The sequence below is a fragment of the Erythranthe guttata genome, chromosome 12, assembly GCF_056151865.1.
Source record: "Erythranthe guttata isolate IM_541 chromosome 12, IM_541, whole genome shotgun sequence".
Lineage (NCBI taxonomy): Eukaryota > Viridiplantae > Streptophyta > Magnoliopsida > Lamiales > Phrymaceae > Erythranthe > Erythranthe guttata.
Window position 1 is genome coordinate 171,463 of NC_142544.1, and position 18,372 is coordinate 189,834.

General features: G+C 35.9%; 3 protein-coding genes across 3 annotated transcripts; 2 read left to right on the top strand and 1 right to left on the bottom strand.

The window, feature by feature from the left end:
• Window positions 1-3,109: 3,109 nt before the first annotated feature.
• CDPK9 (calmodulin-like domain protein kinase 9) lies at window positions 3,110-6,053 on the bottom strand. The gene is made up of 7 exons (XM_012997955.2): window positions 5,254-6,053; window positions 4,664-4,807; window positions 4,394-4,546; window positions 4,182-4,297; window positions 3,864-4,031; window positions 3,545-3,769; window positions 3,110-3,421 (listed from the first exon to the last, which is right to left on the bottom strand). The coding sequence occupies exons 1-7, from the start codon at window positions 5,798-5,800 to the stop codon at window positions 3,305-3,307; spliced, it is 1,470 nt and encodes a 489-aa protein (XP_012853409.1). The 5' UTR covers window positions 5,801-6,053; the 3' UTR covers window positions 3,110-3,304.
• A 2,679-nt stretch (window positions 6,054-8,732) lies between these two features.
• On the top strand, window positions 8,733-12,160 carry LOC105972887 (uncharacterized). The gene is made up of 10 exons (XM_012997867.2): window positions 8,733-10,175; window positions 10,254-10,364; window positions 10,487-10,519; window positions 10,613-10,790; window positions 10,876-11,194; window positions 11,262-11,357; window positions 11,430-11,499; window positions 11,594-11,671; window positions 11,755-11,800; window positions 11,954-12,160. The coding sequence occupies exons 1-10, from the start codon at window positions 9,021-9,023 to the stop codon at window positions 12,010-12,012; spliced, it is 2,145 nt and encodes a 714-aa protein (XP_012853321.2). The 5' UTR covers window positions 8,733-9,020; the 3' UTR covers window positions 12,013-12,160.
• A 653-nt stretch (window positions 12,161-12,813) lies between these two features.
• Window positions 12,814-17,594, top strand: LOC105972968 (uncharacterized). The gene is made up of 7 exons (XM_012997954.2): window positions 12,814-13,440; window positions 13,736-16,296; window positions 16,474-16,544; window positions 16,646-16,711; window positions 16,795-16,884; window positions 17,030-17,206; window positions 17,349-17,594. Exons 1-7 carry the CDS (start codon window positions 13,004-13,006, stop codon window positions 17,382-17,384), a joined length of 3,438 nt encoding a protein of 1,145 aa, XP_012853408.2. The 5' UTR covers window positions 12,814-13,003; the 3' UTR covers window positions 17,385-17,594.
• Window positions 17,595-18,372: the final 778 nt, after the last annotated feature.

Consider the following 18,372-nt stretch of genomic DNA (forward strand, 5'->3'; position numbering starts at 1 on the left):
CAAATAGTTGTTTTTATGCAAAATTCCTAGTCCCTTACAACTGATGTGACCTAATCTTCTATGCCAAAGATCAGTCATGTCATGCTGGACAGAGTTAACATGAGAAACAGATAATGCAGATGCAACATACATATTGTGCATTCTAACAGCCTTAAAAGAAAGCAAACCATCATGCATAATATTCATAACCCCATCACCCCAAGTACCCTTATACCCAGAATCCTCCAAGATAGCACAAGACATCAAATTGCTGCTAAGTTTATGAACATGTCTCACATTTTTCAAATTAAGCACAAATCAAGATTGAAATTTCAGACATACAATTCCTATACCTAGCACATGTCTTTTACTACTATCAGCCATGGACACTGACCCATTTTTCAATTCAACATAAGAAGAGAACATGCTTCTGTGAGGTGTCATATGATTTGAGCAAGCAGAATCCATTAACCAGTCATTATCAGTCAACAGTAGTATAATCCGTAGCACGAGTCTGCAAAGAACAAGTGCCCAACTGATGCTCTGATACCACTGTTAGGTACAGGTTCTTTCAAAATCAGCCATAGATCCGTAGAAACGATTTAGAACAACTGAAAAGAGAAATAAATCAATATATTGTAAAAGAACGGCTCAGTTCCCTTTTCTAGTGTTCATACAGTCGATCCAAAGTCTGGTGGTAACACCAACTGAAAACAAGCACCAAGCAACAGTCACTGATCCAAAACCCTAGATCTGACCCCCAATCCTCACTCTGAGTTGACTCACCAACACATGCACAGTCAACTCAGTGGATAACTCACCCTCTCCACTCAGCACAAACCCAGATTTATGCACTCAAAGTACCGAAACCCTCACAGAAGAGGATTAAGGTCATAAATGTCAAGGTTTGAGTAAAAGGTGAATCCCCCTTGTCTCTCTCTCTCACCACAGTATTAATACACGGAGTTTCAACGGTCTTCAGCAATAAATGTGCTGCGACGGCAAGGACACCCATTGTCCGGCTAGACCTGCGACGGTGTCGCCGGAAAACGATAATGGGTGACGAAACACTATAGAGAGAGAAGGGGACAAGGTGAAGAGAGAGAAACGGCGCAGCTAGGGGTGAAAGTCGGATGGATCGGATCGGAATTAGCCTTTTCGGAAAATTTCCAAAAAGTTTCGGAAGTACAAAATCAATTCCAATTCCAATTCCAAAATTTTCGGAATCTAAAAATTCATTCCAATTCCAAAAGGCCCGGAAATTTCGGAATTTCGGAAAAAAATCGGAAATCACATAAGCTTAAAATTTTCAAAACGTAGCGAAAATTTTCTAAAATGTTCATAATTTTTAAAATAAGACCGTCCACGTCGATAAAGGTAAAACTAACAACTTCTAAATTTTAGTTCAAAAAATAAATAAAAATGAACACAACATAACATCTAATACAACTTCTAACAACAAGTCATCATGTCAAAATCCTAAAACAAAATTTATAGATGTATTTTTCGGAAAAATAAATATTGTATAATATTTATTATTTATAGGTGTATTTTTTGAAAAATATCGGAATTTTTCGGAATTAATTTCGGAAATCAAATCGGATCGGAAATCGGAAATTCCAAATTTATTTTATATAATTCCAATTCCAATCCAAAAAATCGGAAAAATTCGGAAATCGGAATTTCGGAAGTCGGAATGAAAAAAGTTGTTCCAAAATCGGAAATTTTCGGATCGGAACCGGCGGAAATTGGAATTTCCGTTCCTACTTGCACCCCTAGGCGCAGCAGAAGAATGCTGCTAGGGTTGAGAAAGATTAGAAGAATGGGGCAAATGGAGGGCTCAGATTGAAACCCTATAACAAACGGTTCAGATCTTAGTTTGACTGGATCAGTGGGCTTCGGTTGCATTGGGCCCAATTTCACAAGTTGGGCTGTATTTATTAAGAGATCGGCCCAGATCACAAACAGATCATTTATATTGGGCTCAAACTTAACAAACAGTAATATCACCGTCAACCACAGTAATATTACAATAATAGATAATAATATTATTACGTTACTCCGTGAATAACTCAAACAAACAAAAAAAAATCCAAACAAAATAATAATATTGATGTGGTTGACAGCAATATTCTATAACAACAGTAATATTACCGTCAACCACAATAATATTATTGTGTTTACAGTAATATTACAATAATAGACAGTAATATTATTACGTTACTCCGTGAATAACTCAAACAAAACAAAAAACCCAAAAATTAATAATATTGATGTTGTTGACAGTAATATTATTGTGTTTACAGTTATTTTACTGTCAACGACAGTAATATAATTACGTTGACTTGTCAACAAATCAAACAAAATAAAAAAAATAACAAAAAATAAAAATAATAATATTACATTAATTTACTGTCAACGGCACCACAATTACATAAATGTATTGTTAACGGTAGTACAATTACGTTAATTAATTGTCATTACAGTATAATTACGTTAATTTACTGTCAGTGACAGCACAATTACGGTCAACGTTTAGCGGCGGACGTAAAAATAAATAATAAATAAATAAAATAAAAAAGTCAAAAATTGAAAAAAAAAAAGTCAAAATTGAATTTTTTTTTGTCAAAATTGGATTTTTGTGACAAAATTGATTAAATTAGGATTACAATTAAGAATTGGGTATAAAGGGTTAGGGGTAATATTGGCATATACATGAATATTTCCTTTATTTACAATAAATATTAAAGGATGGGTTTATTGGTGAAAGAGATATAGCCCCTAAACCTAGAATAATAAAGATACTTGGTTGGGAACTTATGCATAAAAACCCCTATAAAAATTAGTAATGATACTTAAAATTTGTCTTTGGAAAATTAATGATGGCGCAATAAAAAAGATGAAGTCCTTCATAAACTACAATATAAGGGCTATTTATGCAAATACATAAAAGAAAGGATATGAAAAAGCATTTTGTCCTCTAAATTATACATCAATTTGTACGTTACCCTTGCACAATTGTTTTACACACTATTATTGAACTCTATTAGTCATTTTTTAGCAAATTTTTCTTTTCAACCAAATATGTTACTAACACCTACAGTTTAACCCTTGTAACCGAAACAGACTCTAGGCACAAACAATACACACTATATTCACACTTGGCAAGAATTGTGAGCCAAGAAAAAAAAAATACATATTCAGAGTGTATTTTGAATTGCAGCATGAAAATAGGCAACATGTTAAATAGAGAAAGTAAAAAAAACAATTGAATCCATATCGAGTTGAGAGTAATTGTGTAAAGTATTATTTGGTAATAGCAAGTTCAAGGGCATATATCCTTCCAGTTGAAAGCTTTTCTCATACTTCTCCTCCCAATGCCAATGCCTCCATTTCCTTTTCTCATCATTGCTGCAAATTCTCCATAGTCTATCTGTCCATCCTGTCCATCCATCATCCAACAACAACAACAATAATATTATTATTATTAATAAGACAAACAAACATTGCGTCTGCAAGTAAACCGGAGCAGGCCGAAAAGAAAAAGAAAAAGAAAATAGCTCACATTATTTTGATCAATCTCTCTGACCATCTCATCAAGATTAAGCTCACTCAGACCAAATTCTTTGCATGCTTGCACAAGTTCATCCATCGTTATGTATCCACTACCATCTTTATCAAAGAAAGCAAAGGCTGATACCAGATTATCCTCTCTTTCTAGCTTATTCAAGTGTACAGTTGCCGCAATAAACTCCCCATAATCTATTGTCCCACTGTTATCAATGTCTGCCTATATAGTAAATAACAAGTATCAATTTATGTTTAATTTTGTAATTGACAAATTTATTATCAAAAATATTTATATCGTGTTTGTTAAATCTTACTGCATCCATGAGATCTTTAATTTCAGACTCCATGAGGTCAGACCCTACGCGCCTTAAACCCTCTTTAAGTTCATCGAAAGTTATGGTCCCGCTGTTATCTGTATCTATCATTTTGAACAATTCCTTCAGACCACCTATTTCTTCTTCAGACAATCTCTCTGCAATCACCTATGTATCGTACGTACAGAAGAATGAAACATCATTTTGTCAGCTGACTATATTTACTATAACTGATCATATATTTTGTTGATGCATGTATTATAATATAGCAACTGAACATGGAAATTAATAAAGGATTGATCAAATTCAGCCGCTTACACGTAAAGCCATCTTCTTGAGCTTGTTCATTGCAGAGAACTGCTTGAGGCGTGATAGAACTGCAGAATCAAGAGGTTTATCAGGGGCCACCGTGTCATCAATGATCCATGGATGACCTGATAAAAAAACAAAACAAACAACAAAAGTTTTAACAATCATTTCATTTTGGCAAAACAAAAAAAAAACAGATAATTAAATGAAAGTATTCTTACACAGGACTTGGTGTGCGGTTAACCTTGTCTTGGGATTTCTATCGAGCATTTTTCGTATCAAATCCTTGGCAACGTCTGAAATAGCAGGCCACGGTTCGGACTCAAAGTCCAATTTTCCTCTCAATATCTGCCGGAATATTCCCGGCTCAGTTTCTTCAAGTAGAGAAGAAGAAAAAGCGATGAAAAGTTGAGATAATGATGATGGTAGCTAGAGAATATTGTAAAGCAATTAATGAATATATATATATATATATATATATAAATATGTACCAGCCCAGAAAGGAGGAACACCACTGAGTAAAATGTATAAAATAACTCCAGCACTCCATACATCTGACTCGGGACCATAAAGCTTGCACAAAACCTCTGGTGCAACGTAATAAGGACTTCCCACTACATCGCTAAAAGTTTCATCTGTACAATATTACAATATAGCCCGATTGAGTTTCATACAAATATATATATGCCAAATAACATAGTTTGCTTGGGAATTATATAATCTGACTATTATTTTCGTGTGTATAAGAAAATCAAACCCAAGAAATTCCCACAAATGTGAATTCTAGTACCACCAATCAACGAAGAAGCGAATGAATATACCCTTGAACCATTTCATTGTTTTTTTTTTCTTTCCCACTTAATCTTGATTTTTGTTATTTGGATTTATAGGGGAATTAAGAGTGAGAATGGAGAACAACATCGATCTTAAATGCAGATAAAAGATTTAAACAGAAATTAGGCAAAGATTAAAATTAAGAGTGAGAATGGAGAACAACATCGATCTTAATATATAATATATATATACCAAAAAGGCATGAGAAGAAAAAAAAAAAAAAAGGAGAGAGATTTAGAAAAGAAACCTGGTTTGTAGAAAACAGAGAGACCAAAATCAGTGGCCTTGAGGGCAGAATCTTCTTGTCCGCTGAGAAACAAGAAATTCTCAGGCTTAAGATCCCTGTGCATGACACCAAGAGAATGGCAAGATTCGACAACACCAACAATTGTCTTCATCAACTTAGCCGCCTCTTTTTCACTGTAATGACCCTTTTCAACAATTCTATCAAACAATTCACCACCAGCACACACCTCCATCACTATATGCACAAACAAAGTATCCTCGTACGTGCCCTTTATTCTCACCACATTTGGATGCTCCGACAAATGGTGCATTATCTGAATCTCCCTCCACACATCTTCGTAGTCCTCCTTGCAGAACAGTTTCTTTTTAGGTATTGTTTTGCACGCACAAAGGGACCCGTTTGATTTATCCGTGCATAGAAACGTCGTACCAAATTGACCTTGCCCCAGCTTCTTTCCTATGCTGTACACACTCTGAAGATCTTGTGTTCTGTACGGGAGGACCCACTTTGTTTTTTGCGGATTATTTGCTTTCTTCATCTCCGACATGGTTGTGGTGTGGCTTTCTTGATTTGATTTGTTAATTAACAAGATATAAGAAGAAGAAGAAGAAGAAGAAGAAGAACTGGCTGTTTCTTTTATTTGTATTGCTAGCTGCAAACAAATTAAATGTTTCCGTTTCAGAAGTCAGCTCTTCTTCTGTGTGTGTGTGCGGACTGTTTGGCTGGAAAAAAGAAATGCTGGCTTTGATGTTGTATGAAGTTTGACTTTGACATTTATTTTGTTTTACCAGTTCAACTCCTCATTCAAATTAAAAAGTTTTGGAGTGGAGGGGCATTAATATCTATTTAATATTAGATAAATCACGCTTACATTAATTAATTAATATTAATATACTAGAAAAGTTTAATTATTTTTGCAGTCACCAATACCTTGGTCTTAAATCAACTGCCACTATAACCAACACTCATTAGGAGAGTTGGTATCTAGCCTTTACCAATAGGGTAATGGTCTAGGGTTCGAGTCCCCCCTCCCCTACTTCCCCTTGTAATGGACTTGAATTTACTCAAAAAAAAAAAAAAAAAAAACAACTGCCACTATCTATCTCCAACCGTTGAACATACTAATAAATTGTAGAAATATCAAACAAAATTTGACTGCTTCTACCAACGCCAAGGGGGAAAAAAAGGACTCGTAAAATACACATCAATCTTGACAAATGAGATGTCACCAGCTGTATTTTTTATTTTATTTTTGTTGGAAATCCATTTTTTGGTGAAAGCCTTCAAAGACGATTTAGAAAAAGTCAGCGGGGGCAAATCAGGACTCCCGCATTTGACTTTGATCTTGGTAATGTCATTTTTAATCTATGTAAATTTACTGAATTGGATTCATAACATGGATCCGAAGAAGTTTGAATGGATTTAAATCGAATTGTTGATTACTAAATATTGGTCGAGTCCATATAATATGTTATCAGTAAAGATTCAATGTAGATTATTATTGTTGGTGGACTCAGAGTGGGCTTGCTGGGGATTGGGCCTAGATCTGTGGTATTTCTAGTAGTTTATATATGTGTAGAAATGACAATATGTTTGATTTTTGTTAGTTTTTTCTACGAGAGTACGTGCAAAAATAGAATATTATTATTATTATTATTATTATTATTATTATTATTATTATTATTATTATTATTAGGGTAAATTACAAAAACCCCCCTGAGGTATGGTCAAATTATAAAAAACCCCCTCTTGTTTGGATAATTACATATACCCCCCTCAACTATGATTTTTTCTTACACATCCACCCTTATTGTGCCAAATTCAATATAATCATCTAGATTTCGTGTAATGTGCTCTAGTTTGTATTCGTTTTGTGTAAAAATACAGTTTCCGATGCACTACAAACTGATTATACACAAGCTAAAAATCACATATTATGATCATCTTACTTCATAATGTAGAGTTCGAATGGTATAAAACGGGTACAAAATTGATAATATTTAATATAATCTCGAAGATTCCACTAAATTTGAAGAGCCGAGGGGGTGGTTGTAATTATCCAAACAAGAGGGGTGTTTTTGTAATTTGACCATACCTCAGGGGGTGTTTATAATTTACCCTTATTATTATCATCATCGTTGTCGTCGTCATCATCATTATTAGGAGAAGAGAAATTGGAGGATAGAGAAATAGGTTAGTAGGCATTAATATAGGTTTGAAAAGTGGAAAAATTATGAATAGTGTATTTCCATTAGAAAAATTGTTAAGAAAAATAGGTATTTCCAAGTGAAAATTCTCAAACAAAACGAAACATGATGTTGTTCCCTTGTTGGTCGGCTGGAAAGTTATCAGCTTCTGGGCTTTTCCTCCTCATGGGCCTATGGAGACTTATAATCTTAATTGGGCCATTTGGTTTAAACTATGAACATGATCAATATGGATCGGACCCAAATTCATATTGCCAACCCCGGCCCACAAAATTTACTGCCAGCTAGGAGCACGGCGTCGTTTGGATGACTTTATAAAATGCCACACGCTTTTTGGTTACCAATGGGGTTTATCCACGTGGTTTTTCTATTTTAGTTGAGCTTAGTTAGCGCTATAAATAGCATCTCTTTCCTTGAATTCAGTGTCGAAAAGCTGATTTTGTAATCTGGATTTCTTCATTAATTCTCTCTATGTTTCTGTTCTTAACACTTTACAATGATATATCTGCTGCAACACTAATAGTCCAATAGTATTCTAGTTAACAAGTATACGTTGAGGTGCAAACAATGTCCCACATTGGTTTAATATGGGAAAGATCTATGGTTTATATGGAGGGGATAGTAACTCCATTGGTATGAGGCCTTTTGGGGAAACCCAAGAGCAAAACCAGTTGGGTCCGGCCCAATCCGGACAATATCATACCGATGTGGAGTTTGTGCTATCCCGACGGGGCCCAACAGTGGTATCAGAGCCATGGCCCAGACCTAACCATGTGGTGGAAATTGCCGAATCCTCGGTGCCGAACAAAATGGTGAGCTCCCGGTGCGCAAATGAAGGCGGCTCGACGAGCTCCAGGTGGGAGGCTCGGTGGTGTGAGCCCCAGGCGCAAATTGAGGGGAGGCTCGGTGGTCCTTAGTGGAGGCTCGGTGGTGTGAGGATTGTTGAGGTGCAAACAATGTCCCACATTGGTTTAATATGAGAAAGATCTATGGTTTATATGGAGGGGATAGTAATGAGAAAGATCTATGGTTTATATGGAGGGGATAGTAACTCCATTGGTATGAGGCCTTTTGGGGAAACCCAAGAGCAAAACCAGTTGGGCCCGGCCCAATCCGGGGGCCCAACAGTATAGACGTGACAGATTAACTCTCCCTCTATTTTTTAAAACTTTATTATTGTAGAAAATCTCAAAGTCTGGAGGCCAACCTCAAATTAGGTGGAAAAAACAATGTTCATTAATTAATTGGTCATAAATTTGGATTGTGAAATCCATAGTCATTGTAGTCATCGGTGTCACAAAGTTCAAACAATGAACATACACAATGCTCCTACCAATTCAAGAATTTGGATTATTCATTATTAATTCCACACCCAAAAACAAAAATAGCTTACATTAGATATCTTGTTCATCTGTATATCTCCAATAAAATCATCATCTTTGCCATATATTTTCCCCTTTAGTAGAACTAATTGGCATTCTTCTTCATAACAAAGGTTTTGTTGAAATATAATTAATTAGGGGAAAATCTATACATACATACATATATATATATATATATATGACGGCGAACGAGAGCTCGTTAATGCGGCACAGCAGGAGGAGAAGTGGATATGAGCCGTCGGATACAGAGACGGATTGGCAAGAAGACAGGAGAGACGATGATGATGATGACGAAAGCATGACAATCATGACCAACAACAACAACAACAACAACCGTCCTCCTATGCAGCACCCAATCTCCAATAGGAGACACAACAGCACCAAGTCCCCATTTAAATCCAATATCAATAATATTGGTAATGGTAATGTTAATTCTCTTCCACGTAGAACTTATTCCGATAATAAATGTCGAAATCATAGTCCATTTTCGCTGTCTGAGAAGAGGAGGTCTTATGCTGATAACAGTAATTGTTGTCACTTTTTGGAATCTGAAACTAGGACTAGTGATCATCCTCCTCATCATCATAACCACACCAAAAACAACTCTCACCAAAATATTTCTCCATTCAAAACTAGTGTTGTACCAGATGATTTCAATAATCATGATGTTAGCTCCGGGAGGCAAAGATCAACTAGTACTTGTAAGAATAGGAGGGCAGCATCCGCTCCAAGATTCAGAGAAAATTTGCCGAATCATAATCAATTACTCCCTCCTTCGGTTGAAATATTAATGGTTCCACCTTCTAAAAATAATAATGGTCATTTCCATGACAGCATCGACTCCATTTCTCCAGGGGACATTTTCTTTTCAAAGGACTATATTGATAAAAACACCTTCATCAACAATGTTAAGACCACCACATTGCTCCCCAAGCCACCAGGTTTTCTTGATAATAGAACTAATAATTATAATAATCCTCGTCCGACCCTCAATCATCAGAATATGACTAGCTCTGTTGTGAGCAGACATAGTAGTAATATAAGCGAGTCTAGTGATAGGACAACTGCCAGTACCAGAAAGTTTGTAAATAACATAAGAAAGAGCAGCTCCCATTCTGACCATGCATGGTTCTCTTGCATCAACAAAGGTTCTTGCAAGAAATCAAATAAATCCCCAGAAAAAGACAGGCCGCCACCTTTCGATGAAGCTTCTTTCATTGGGAAGGCCGTTGTTGTTGAGAGCTTGAGACCATTCTGGGCCGATAAACATCAGCCAGCTTCACTCATTGGATTCATCTGCCACAACCAACAAGCTCACCTTCTCCACCAAATTGTAAGAGTCCCATCCCTAATTACAAGAAATTTGTATCTGTTCATTTATTAATTCATTTTGTTGAGGATTTCTTGTTAGGCGAACAATGATGTCTTCCCACACATCTTGTTCAAAGGACCACCTGGTACTGGTAAGAAGGCACTCACGATGGCTCTCCTCCGTGAGATATATGGCGATCCTGTCTGGAATGTATGTATGTCTTTTTGTTTTTCTCAACTAAAAATGCATACATAATCATGAGGGAATGCAAAGTTAAATTTGGACGGACACTTAATTAGCTGAAGCTAATTTTGCTTTGTTTTTGCATGCAGATCTCTCATGACTTACGATACTTCCACATTCTGGTACATATGTTCAATTACGATGGAAGATGAATTGATTTGATTAAAACATTTCCTAATTTTCTTGCATCAAAATTTAATGGATCATATGAACAGGAATCAAGGCCGATGCAAGTAGTAGTTCCTGTAACAACAAGTCCTCACCATGTGGAACTCAATGTATACTTAGAGCCTAAAGCAGCATATGCATTAACAGCTTTAGTCAAACAAATAAGCACTGAACGATCAGTCACACCTGAAATCAGTGTAGCTCCAAATAAGGCAGATTTTAAAGGTAGTTAGGTCATATATATCTCTGTAACAATTTTTTTTTTCTTGTTGGAAGAAATTATTGATCGATGTTTTGAGTATAACTGCAGTGTTGGTTCTATACGATGTTGATAAAGCCGCGGAGAACTTACAGCACCTGATAAAATGGATAATGGATTGTTACTCAGAGTGTTGTAAACTTGTACTTTGCTGCGAAGACGATGTAGATATCCTTGAATCGGTAAAGATCAGGTGCAAAGTTATTAAGGTCGAAGCTCCTCTAACTCATCAGGTAATGGAGGTGCTTGTCCAGATAGCAAAGAGAGAAGGTTTCGAGTTGTCAACGAGCTTTGCTGCTAAGATTGCTAACAAATCAAAGCAGAATCTTAGGAGAGCAATCATGGCACTTGAAGCCTGCAAATTACACAAGTAATATATTTTATAAGGGTAGTTTTTCTTTTAATTTTCTTCCCTATTCATGCATTCAATTTTCTAGCTATCCTTTTGTCGAGGACCAACCTATTCCAATGGGATGGGAAGAAGCAGTTGAGGAACTTGCTGCCGACATTTTAGCTGATCCTTTACCCAAGAGGTAACCACCTAGATAGCTTTTCATTCTCTATGTTTTTTTGTCAATTCTCATCATTTAATTAATTTTGGTCAGATTATTTATCATTCGAGAGAAGATTCAAAAACTTGTGACAGATTTTGTTCACCCTAAACTGATTCTGCTGGTAATGCTCGATTGAATAATGATATACATACATCATACATACATACATGTGGTTTATATAAATTAAATATTGGTTGGTTAATGATATTCTGCAGAAGCTGGTGGAACAATTCATAATTTGTGGAGTTGAGGCTAATTTGAAAAGGGAAATCTACTATTGGTATGCTTACTATGTAAGTTGTCTAATTTCTCTTGTGATGATTAAGATTTAAGAAGAAGATAAAACACAAATGAGTGATTGAAATTTGAAATGCAGGATAAGAGACTCCCAAGTGGAACAAGTGCCTTGCTCAAGTTACAAGGTAATTAATCATTAATGGCTCTCATCAAAAGTGTTTATATATATATATGCTATAATTAAATATAAGTATGTACGTTTTTCTAATTACGTTTTGTGTTTCGTGATCATCATATTCATAATCACTAATTTCATGAATACAAAATTATATATGCAGAGTTTGTGGCCAAGTTTATGAGCATATATAGGAAGAGTTGCTCAAATCGTCAATTCTGAAATCTGAATTTCTGCATTTATTTAATTAAACTCAACTGTTTGTCAAATCATCATACAGTATGTGTATACTCAGTTATTTCCACACAATTCATCCTGTTTATTACTCACTTTGTCTCCTCTTAATATTCAGACTTTTGTAAACGTCAAAGAAGGTATTTCTCATTTTGAAAGTTAATAACTGGTATTTCAAAAGAAAAACAAAAAAAAAACAAAATTTCACAAAAATAATTTCAAAGCAATATTATTATTGAATGAAAGAAACTGTTGATATTTAAAAAAAAAAAAAGAAAAAAGTAACGTTCCAATGATGATTATTATTCATGACTCTGTTTTTGTTGTGATTATTAATATATAATAATAAATAAGTAAATAAAAAGGTGTAGGAGTGGATTCCACTCCACTTTCACTTGGAATGATGATTATTGAATATTGAAATGTTTGAATTTAACAAGGAATGATGGAATTAACAATATATATATAGTAGACAGGCATGCTTGCTTATCTTTAAGGTGTATGTATGTATATATATTATTAATAACCTGAAATTTATATTTACTAGTAATTGCTAAAGAGTGAGACAACATTTTGACAAGAATAAAGAACCATATCTTCAGTCCCAAAGAAAAGAAATAAACACAATGTATATATTTTTTTAAAGAAGCTTTGAATCTTGTCTTTCTTAATTAATTAGAGAGCATTTTTCTTTTATTTATTTTTTTCTTTTTGGAATACTTTGTTTGTTTTTGGGCACAGTTGTTGCAAAAAATGAATTAATTAATGAAGTTGTTGGGTGCATAAGCTGTTCCCGTTATTCTACTATTACAAGTATGGGTAAGTGTAGCTCTCTCTCATCAAATCATCAAATCCAAAACGTGCACACCACTATCAAAAAAAAGACAATAACAATTGAAAATTATTTTTTTATTAAACAAGACAAAGCTACATTAATTAATTAAATAAAAATATTCCGACGAAAAATGAGTCATTTGTTATGACTTTCAAAATTCTGAGGACAAAAAATAAACATGGAGAAGAAGAAAAAACAAGCATGAAAAAAGCAACGGAAATGGACAACCCTCAAAGGTCTCATATGTCCGTCTACGACGACGTTTTTCGTGCCCCCCGGAAGTTCGACATCCCCACACTCGCCCCGCGCCTCCAGGATTATTCCGAGATTTTCGCTCACGCCTCCCGATCTTCCTCCATTCCTTTCCTCCGTCTCCCTCTCATCTCCGACGACTACTCCCTCCGTAGCCCCGCTTTCGACTATACTGAGGTTTTTGGGGATTTTCGAGGCCTCGCTGTTACGGCGACGTTTCACGATTTACTAGGCCAGTCCAGCGGTGGTTACGACGACGACGACAACAACGAAGAAGAAGAAGAAGAAGAAGAAGAAGAAGAAGAAGAAGAATCCTCTCATGACCCATGGTATGTAATGTACTCAGCACTACTCTTTTTTCTTCATAGCACACTATTCTTTTTCATCACTGTAAACAAGTAAATGTGTATGGATTTTATTTGATTTTTGCTTGTTAGAGGAGGAACTACTGTGTGTGTACGCTGCTCAAATTGGTTGTTAAGTACTTGGGCTTCTTCATAAGCAAACCAATCAGAACAAAATGCCTAGTTGCTATTATATTTTCACTTTTTCATTCACTGGCGAAGAAGAATGTAAATGATTTTTTTTTTTTTTTTTTGATTACGGCCTACTCTCTTGTCACAGGAGTCCTTCACAAAGTGGGTGTCTGTCAGTGTCAGATGAATTAGATCCTATCAATGGATCTGACGTTGATGTGCACCAGTCACTGGAAACCGTTAACAAGTTAAATGCATCTTATAGCAATTCCGTTCAGATGAATACGGAAACAGTGTTAACTGGGACCGCTCGTGTAACCAATTTCTGTGCTGTTCCTGGATATACTTTTTCTCCTTGTCAAAGTTCAGTTTCATGGAATGGGGAAGACGAGCATTGCTCTGTAGATCTCAGCCCTTTGGAGAAACCTGGAAATTCTATTTCTCCAAAGGATAATAATAAATCATTTATAACCGTATCTGATATTAGTCTTCGAACTAAGCCTTCTAGATTGCCACCTCCTTCAAGACCTCCACCTGCCTTAGTTGTTGAGAACAGAGAATTTGACAGACCAAACTCAAAACTGAAGCCTTCTAAAATTAATGCCTTTGACAGAGTGGCAGATGACAGTGCATCACTTTTCTTTGATGTGGAAGTGGATGAAAATAAGAATGCTAAAGTGAAGTACGAAGAAACCTCAGTCCCAGTACCTGGGGATGTTGCATGGAAGGAAGAAACAAAATATTTCGAGGTCTTTGAAAAAAATATTTCCAGGCAAGGTTTTGATATGGTTGAGGATTACAATACTTCGACAAGGCTTATGAATCGAGATTCTTATAGACATCGGAGGATGTTAGAATGTGACGTATTTAACCAGAAGGAAGACAGTATGAAACTTAAAGTGACAAAGGAAGCTCCTAAATGGGATGAAGAAAGTAATCAACTTGAAATGACCACAGATCATTGTGAACGAGGTCACAAGCAACAACAGGAAATGCAAAACACAAGGTTGATTGGTCAAAAAGGGTTTCAGGAGAATGTAAAACTGAGCAAACTGGCTGATTTTGATACGACAATACCAGAAAATTTCCTGCAACTTGGGGATAGTGAAAAGCTAGAAATAAAACACATTGATGAAACTGTAGAAGGGCGGAAAGAATCTAAGTGCAATGTGACTGCTGGGGAAGCTAAATTAAGACTGAAGGCATCACCTACGAGAATGGATATTCAGAAAAGGTCTGTAGATGCTCAGGTAATAAAACAGAGTAGTGGGGAAGACAAACAAAATATTTTGAGGGAAGAATGTCAAAGAAGTCATGAAGATGTGAAAGGAGCTGAGACCAGAGAAAGAATAAAGAAGACAACAGAACGTGAAGGAGCTGAGAAACAACACAATGGGGTTACTGGAAATGAAAAGGAGAGCAAACTGAAAGTGACACACGAGCTGAATGAGAATGGTGTGATCCTTAAAGAGGCTAATGTAGAGAGTGTCAACAAGCCATGTATAGCTGCTGCACATGAAAAAAATGTATTGACTTTTAGAGAAGCTCTTCAACAGGTCAGAAATGAGAAAGAAATCAAACTGATTCATAATAAGAGAGAGGTATCTGAAGACAGAAATAGAGATGCTTCAAAAACAAAACACAATGATGCTGCTGAATATGAAGAACTGGAAATTGAGTGGAATGGACACGCGAGAGAAGTAAAATGGGACCTGGATGGGCATGTCCTCCTGGAAGGGGATCAATTGAAGGTATTTGATGGTGGGTGTGAACTTAACGAGATGACAAAAAATGAGGTTTTGGGAAAGCACGATACTGTTCAGATGCGGGAATTATCTCAAGCAGCATTTTCATATGAAGGAAACAGGTGCTCGAGAAATGAAGCTAACAATATTGTATATGAATCTGAGGCTGGAAAGGATGATACACTGGTCAAAGGGAATTGCAGCAAAATTAGTAAGAATAAAGATGAGTTACAAGATGGAAACACTCACACCCATAGTGCGGTAAACAACGCGATGGAGTTCCTTTGTTTACATAACCAAATGAGGGATTCAAATAATTGTGCCTATGGTATGGGGGTTTCATCTGATTTGACAGAGAAGAAATCATCTGAAGTGGAAGAGAGTCATGAGCCTGAGAAGATAGGCTCAAGTAAAGATGATGGAGGTCAAAAGATGAAAACTCAATTTATCAGCAAAAGGGTAGACACAGTGATCAGAGAGTCTCTCGTAAAAGGAGGGAAGGTAGATGATGCATCATCTGTCTTGCTAGAAAATAGCAATAGCCAAAAAATTGAAAGAAAAGACAAGAATATTAAAGACAGTATTGCTGCAAAAGACCGAACAGTGGAGGAAAGAGTAAGAAGGCAAAGTGAGCTGGAAAACGAACAGATGAGAAAAGTAGAAGAAGAAAGGGAGCGGGAAAGGGAAAGAGAAAAGGACAGAATGGCTGTTAATAAGGCAGCTGTTGAAGCTCGTGAAAGATCATATATAGAAGCTCGTGAGAGAGCAGAGAGAGCTAATGCTGAAGTAAGACAAAGAGCCATGACAGGGGCTCGTGAAAGATTGGACAAGACATCCATGGATGCTAGAATCAGGGTTGAGCGGGCTGCCGTAAAAAGAGCCAATGCAGAGGCTCGACATCGAGCTGCTGAAAAATCAATGGCTCAGAATGGTTTACCATACTCATCTTCCTTGCCACATTTTGGTATGCGATTGATGTTTACTTAAGGAATTATTTTTTGCTGCCGCTGGAATGTGCTTTTGCATGTTCTTTGTTTTTATTTTTTTATATCTTACTATACATATAGTATTTTTTCACTTTGTACATGATGATATATAGTGCTTTAGAGCGTTTTTTCTTAGAAATATTTAAATTTCACAGTGTCTGAAGGTGAATCACCTCAGAGATGTAAAGCTAGATTAGAGAGATACAAAAGAACAGCTGAGCGTGCAGTATGTGCCTTCTTTTTTATTCTATTTCACTTCTTATTATTTTGGATTTATCTTTTAATTAACCCTATCGGAAATGTTAAACTATGTTAACATGATTTCAGGCAAATGCCCTGGCTGAGAAAAACAGCCGTGATCTTCTCGCTCAAAGGGAAACAGAAGAGAGAAATGTATGGTTCATTCTTCTTCTGTCGGATTGTTGTCTATTATCTAAGTTTGCATATTATCTATCTTATAAAAACTACGTTTGCAGAGAGTTGCAGAATCTCTGGATGCTGAACTCAAGAGATGGTCGAGCGGAAAAGAGCGAAACCTTCGAGCGCTGCTTTCAACTTTGCAATATGTATCTTCTTTCACCTTACTTATATGTGTAAATTGAGCATGTGATTTGCTTCTCATTTATGGATCAATATTGATCGTGCTGATGCTAAATGCTAAGTAATTCGCTTTTAGTGAATGGTTGTTACATTTATCCCATTCATCGACAGATTCTTGGGCCTGATAGTGGTTGGCAGCCAGTTCCATTGACTGAAGTTATAACTACCGCGGCCGTGAAAAAAGCTTACAGGAAAGCCACTCTTTTTGTACACCCAGACAAACTACAACAACGTGGTGCAACAATTCAGCAAAAGTACATATGTGAGAAGGTTTTTGATCTTTTAAAGGTTTGTGGCCAGTAAATTGTTATGTATCAGAATTATTAATGCCTTATGTTTAGTTCATTATTGGTTTGTGGCTCAACGTAAAACATTTTTAATGATTCGAATGCATTACCTGTAAGTAACATATGTTATCTTTGTATCTTAGGAAGCTTGGAATAAGTTCAATTCAGAGGAGCGGTGAATCGGGGCATTTTGTCTGCTCGGTGTAAAGTTAGTGCAAGTAAAGTATTTGCTTATTTTTATCATCTGCTAAGTCATTTTGTACTTGCAAAAGCTAACAAAGTTAGGCGGAAAATATATTGAGGAAAAACTAAGTTATATGGACATCAATACAGTAATATGGTCTTCCATACAGAAGCACTTGAAGCAAGAAAGCTTGATATTTGTCTTTTGTTCTGTTTTTTACTGCCCTTTTTTTTTCTCCATTGGTGTGGTTTTTGAGTGGAATTTGGGACAATACTTGTTCGTATATGTCGATAGAAACCTCGTATCTCCCGTTTACTGGTAAACTCACACTCCTAATCTACACAACTTAAGAAATGTAGTGATATGCCACTGTCTTAGATTTGTATATTTTATATTTTGATCTGAGGTAAATATGCAGCCAGCAATATATGTAAGTTTGAAGTAAATGTTGGCTCAATAAATCTTATTGTTTTACACACTTTTTGCAATTTATTCCTTAATTTGCCATTTTTTTTTTTTCGTGGTCAATAAAGAAAGTGGCCATAATTTGTGGAAAAGTTGGTCTAACGATAAAACAGTAAAGGTCCCATATCAATTTAATTAATTAATTCCTCAGAATATATTATGTGTAAACTTTTGTATACAGTTAAATCCACTTTCTTAAAAAAAAAAATTATCTGGCCTTAAGCCTTGTTGAAGAGACAAATTAAATAGGGTAAATAGCACTTAACCCCCCTGTGGTTTGGATATTTTGCATATGACACCTTTATGGTATAAAATTAGGCACATAACCCCCTTGTGGTTTTGACATTTTGCACATGACCCCCTTATGGTATGAAATTAGGCATATAACCCCCTTGTGGTTTTGACATTTTGCACATTACCACCTTATGGTATGAAATTAGGCACATAACCCCCTCGAATTAATAGAAAACTGGAAAAGACTAAATTACCCCTGAAGAATAAAGACTTTGTTTCTTAAA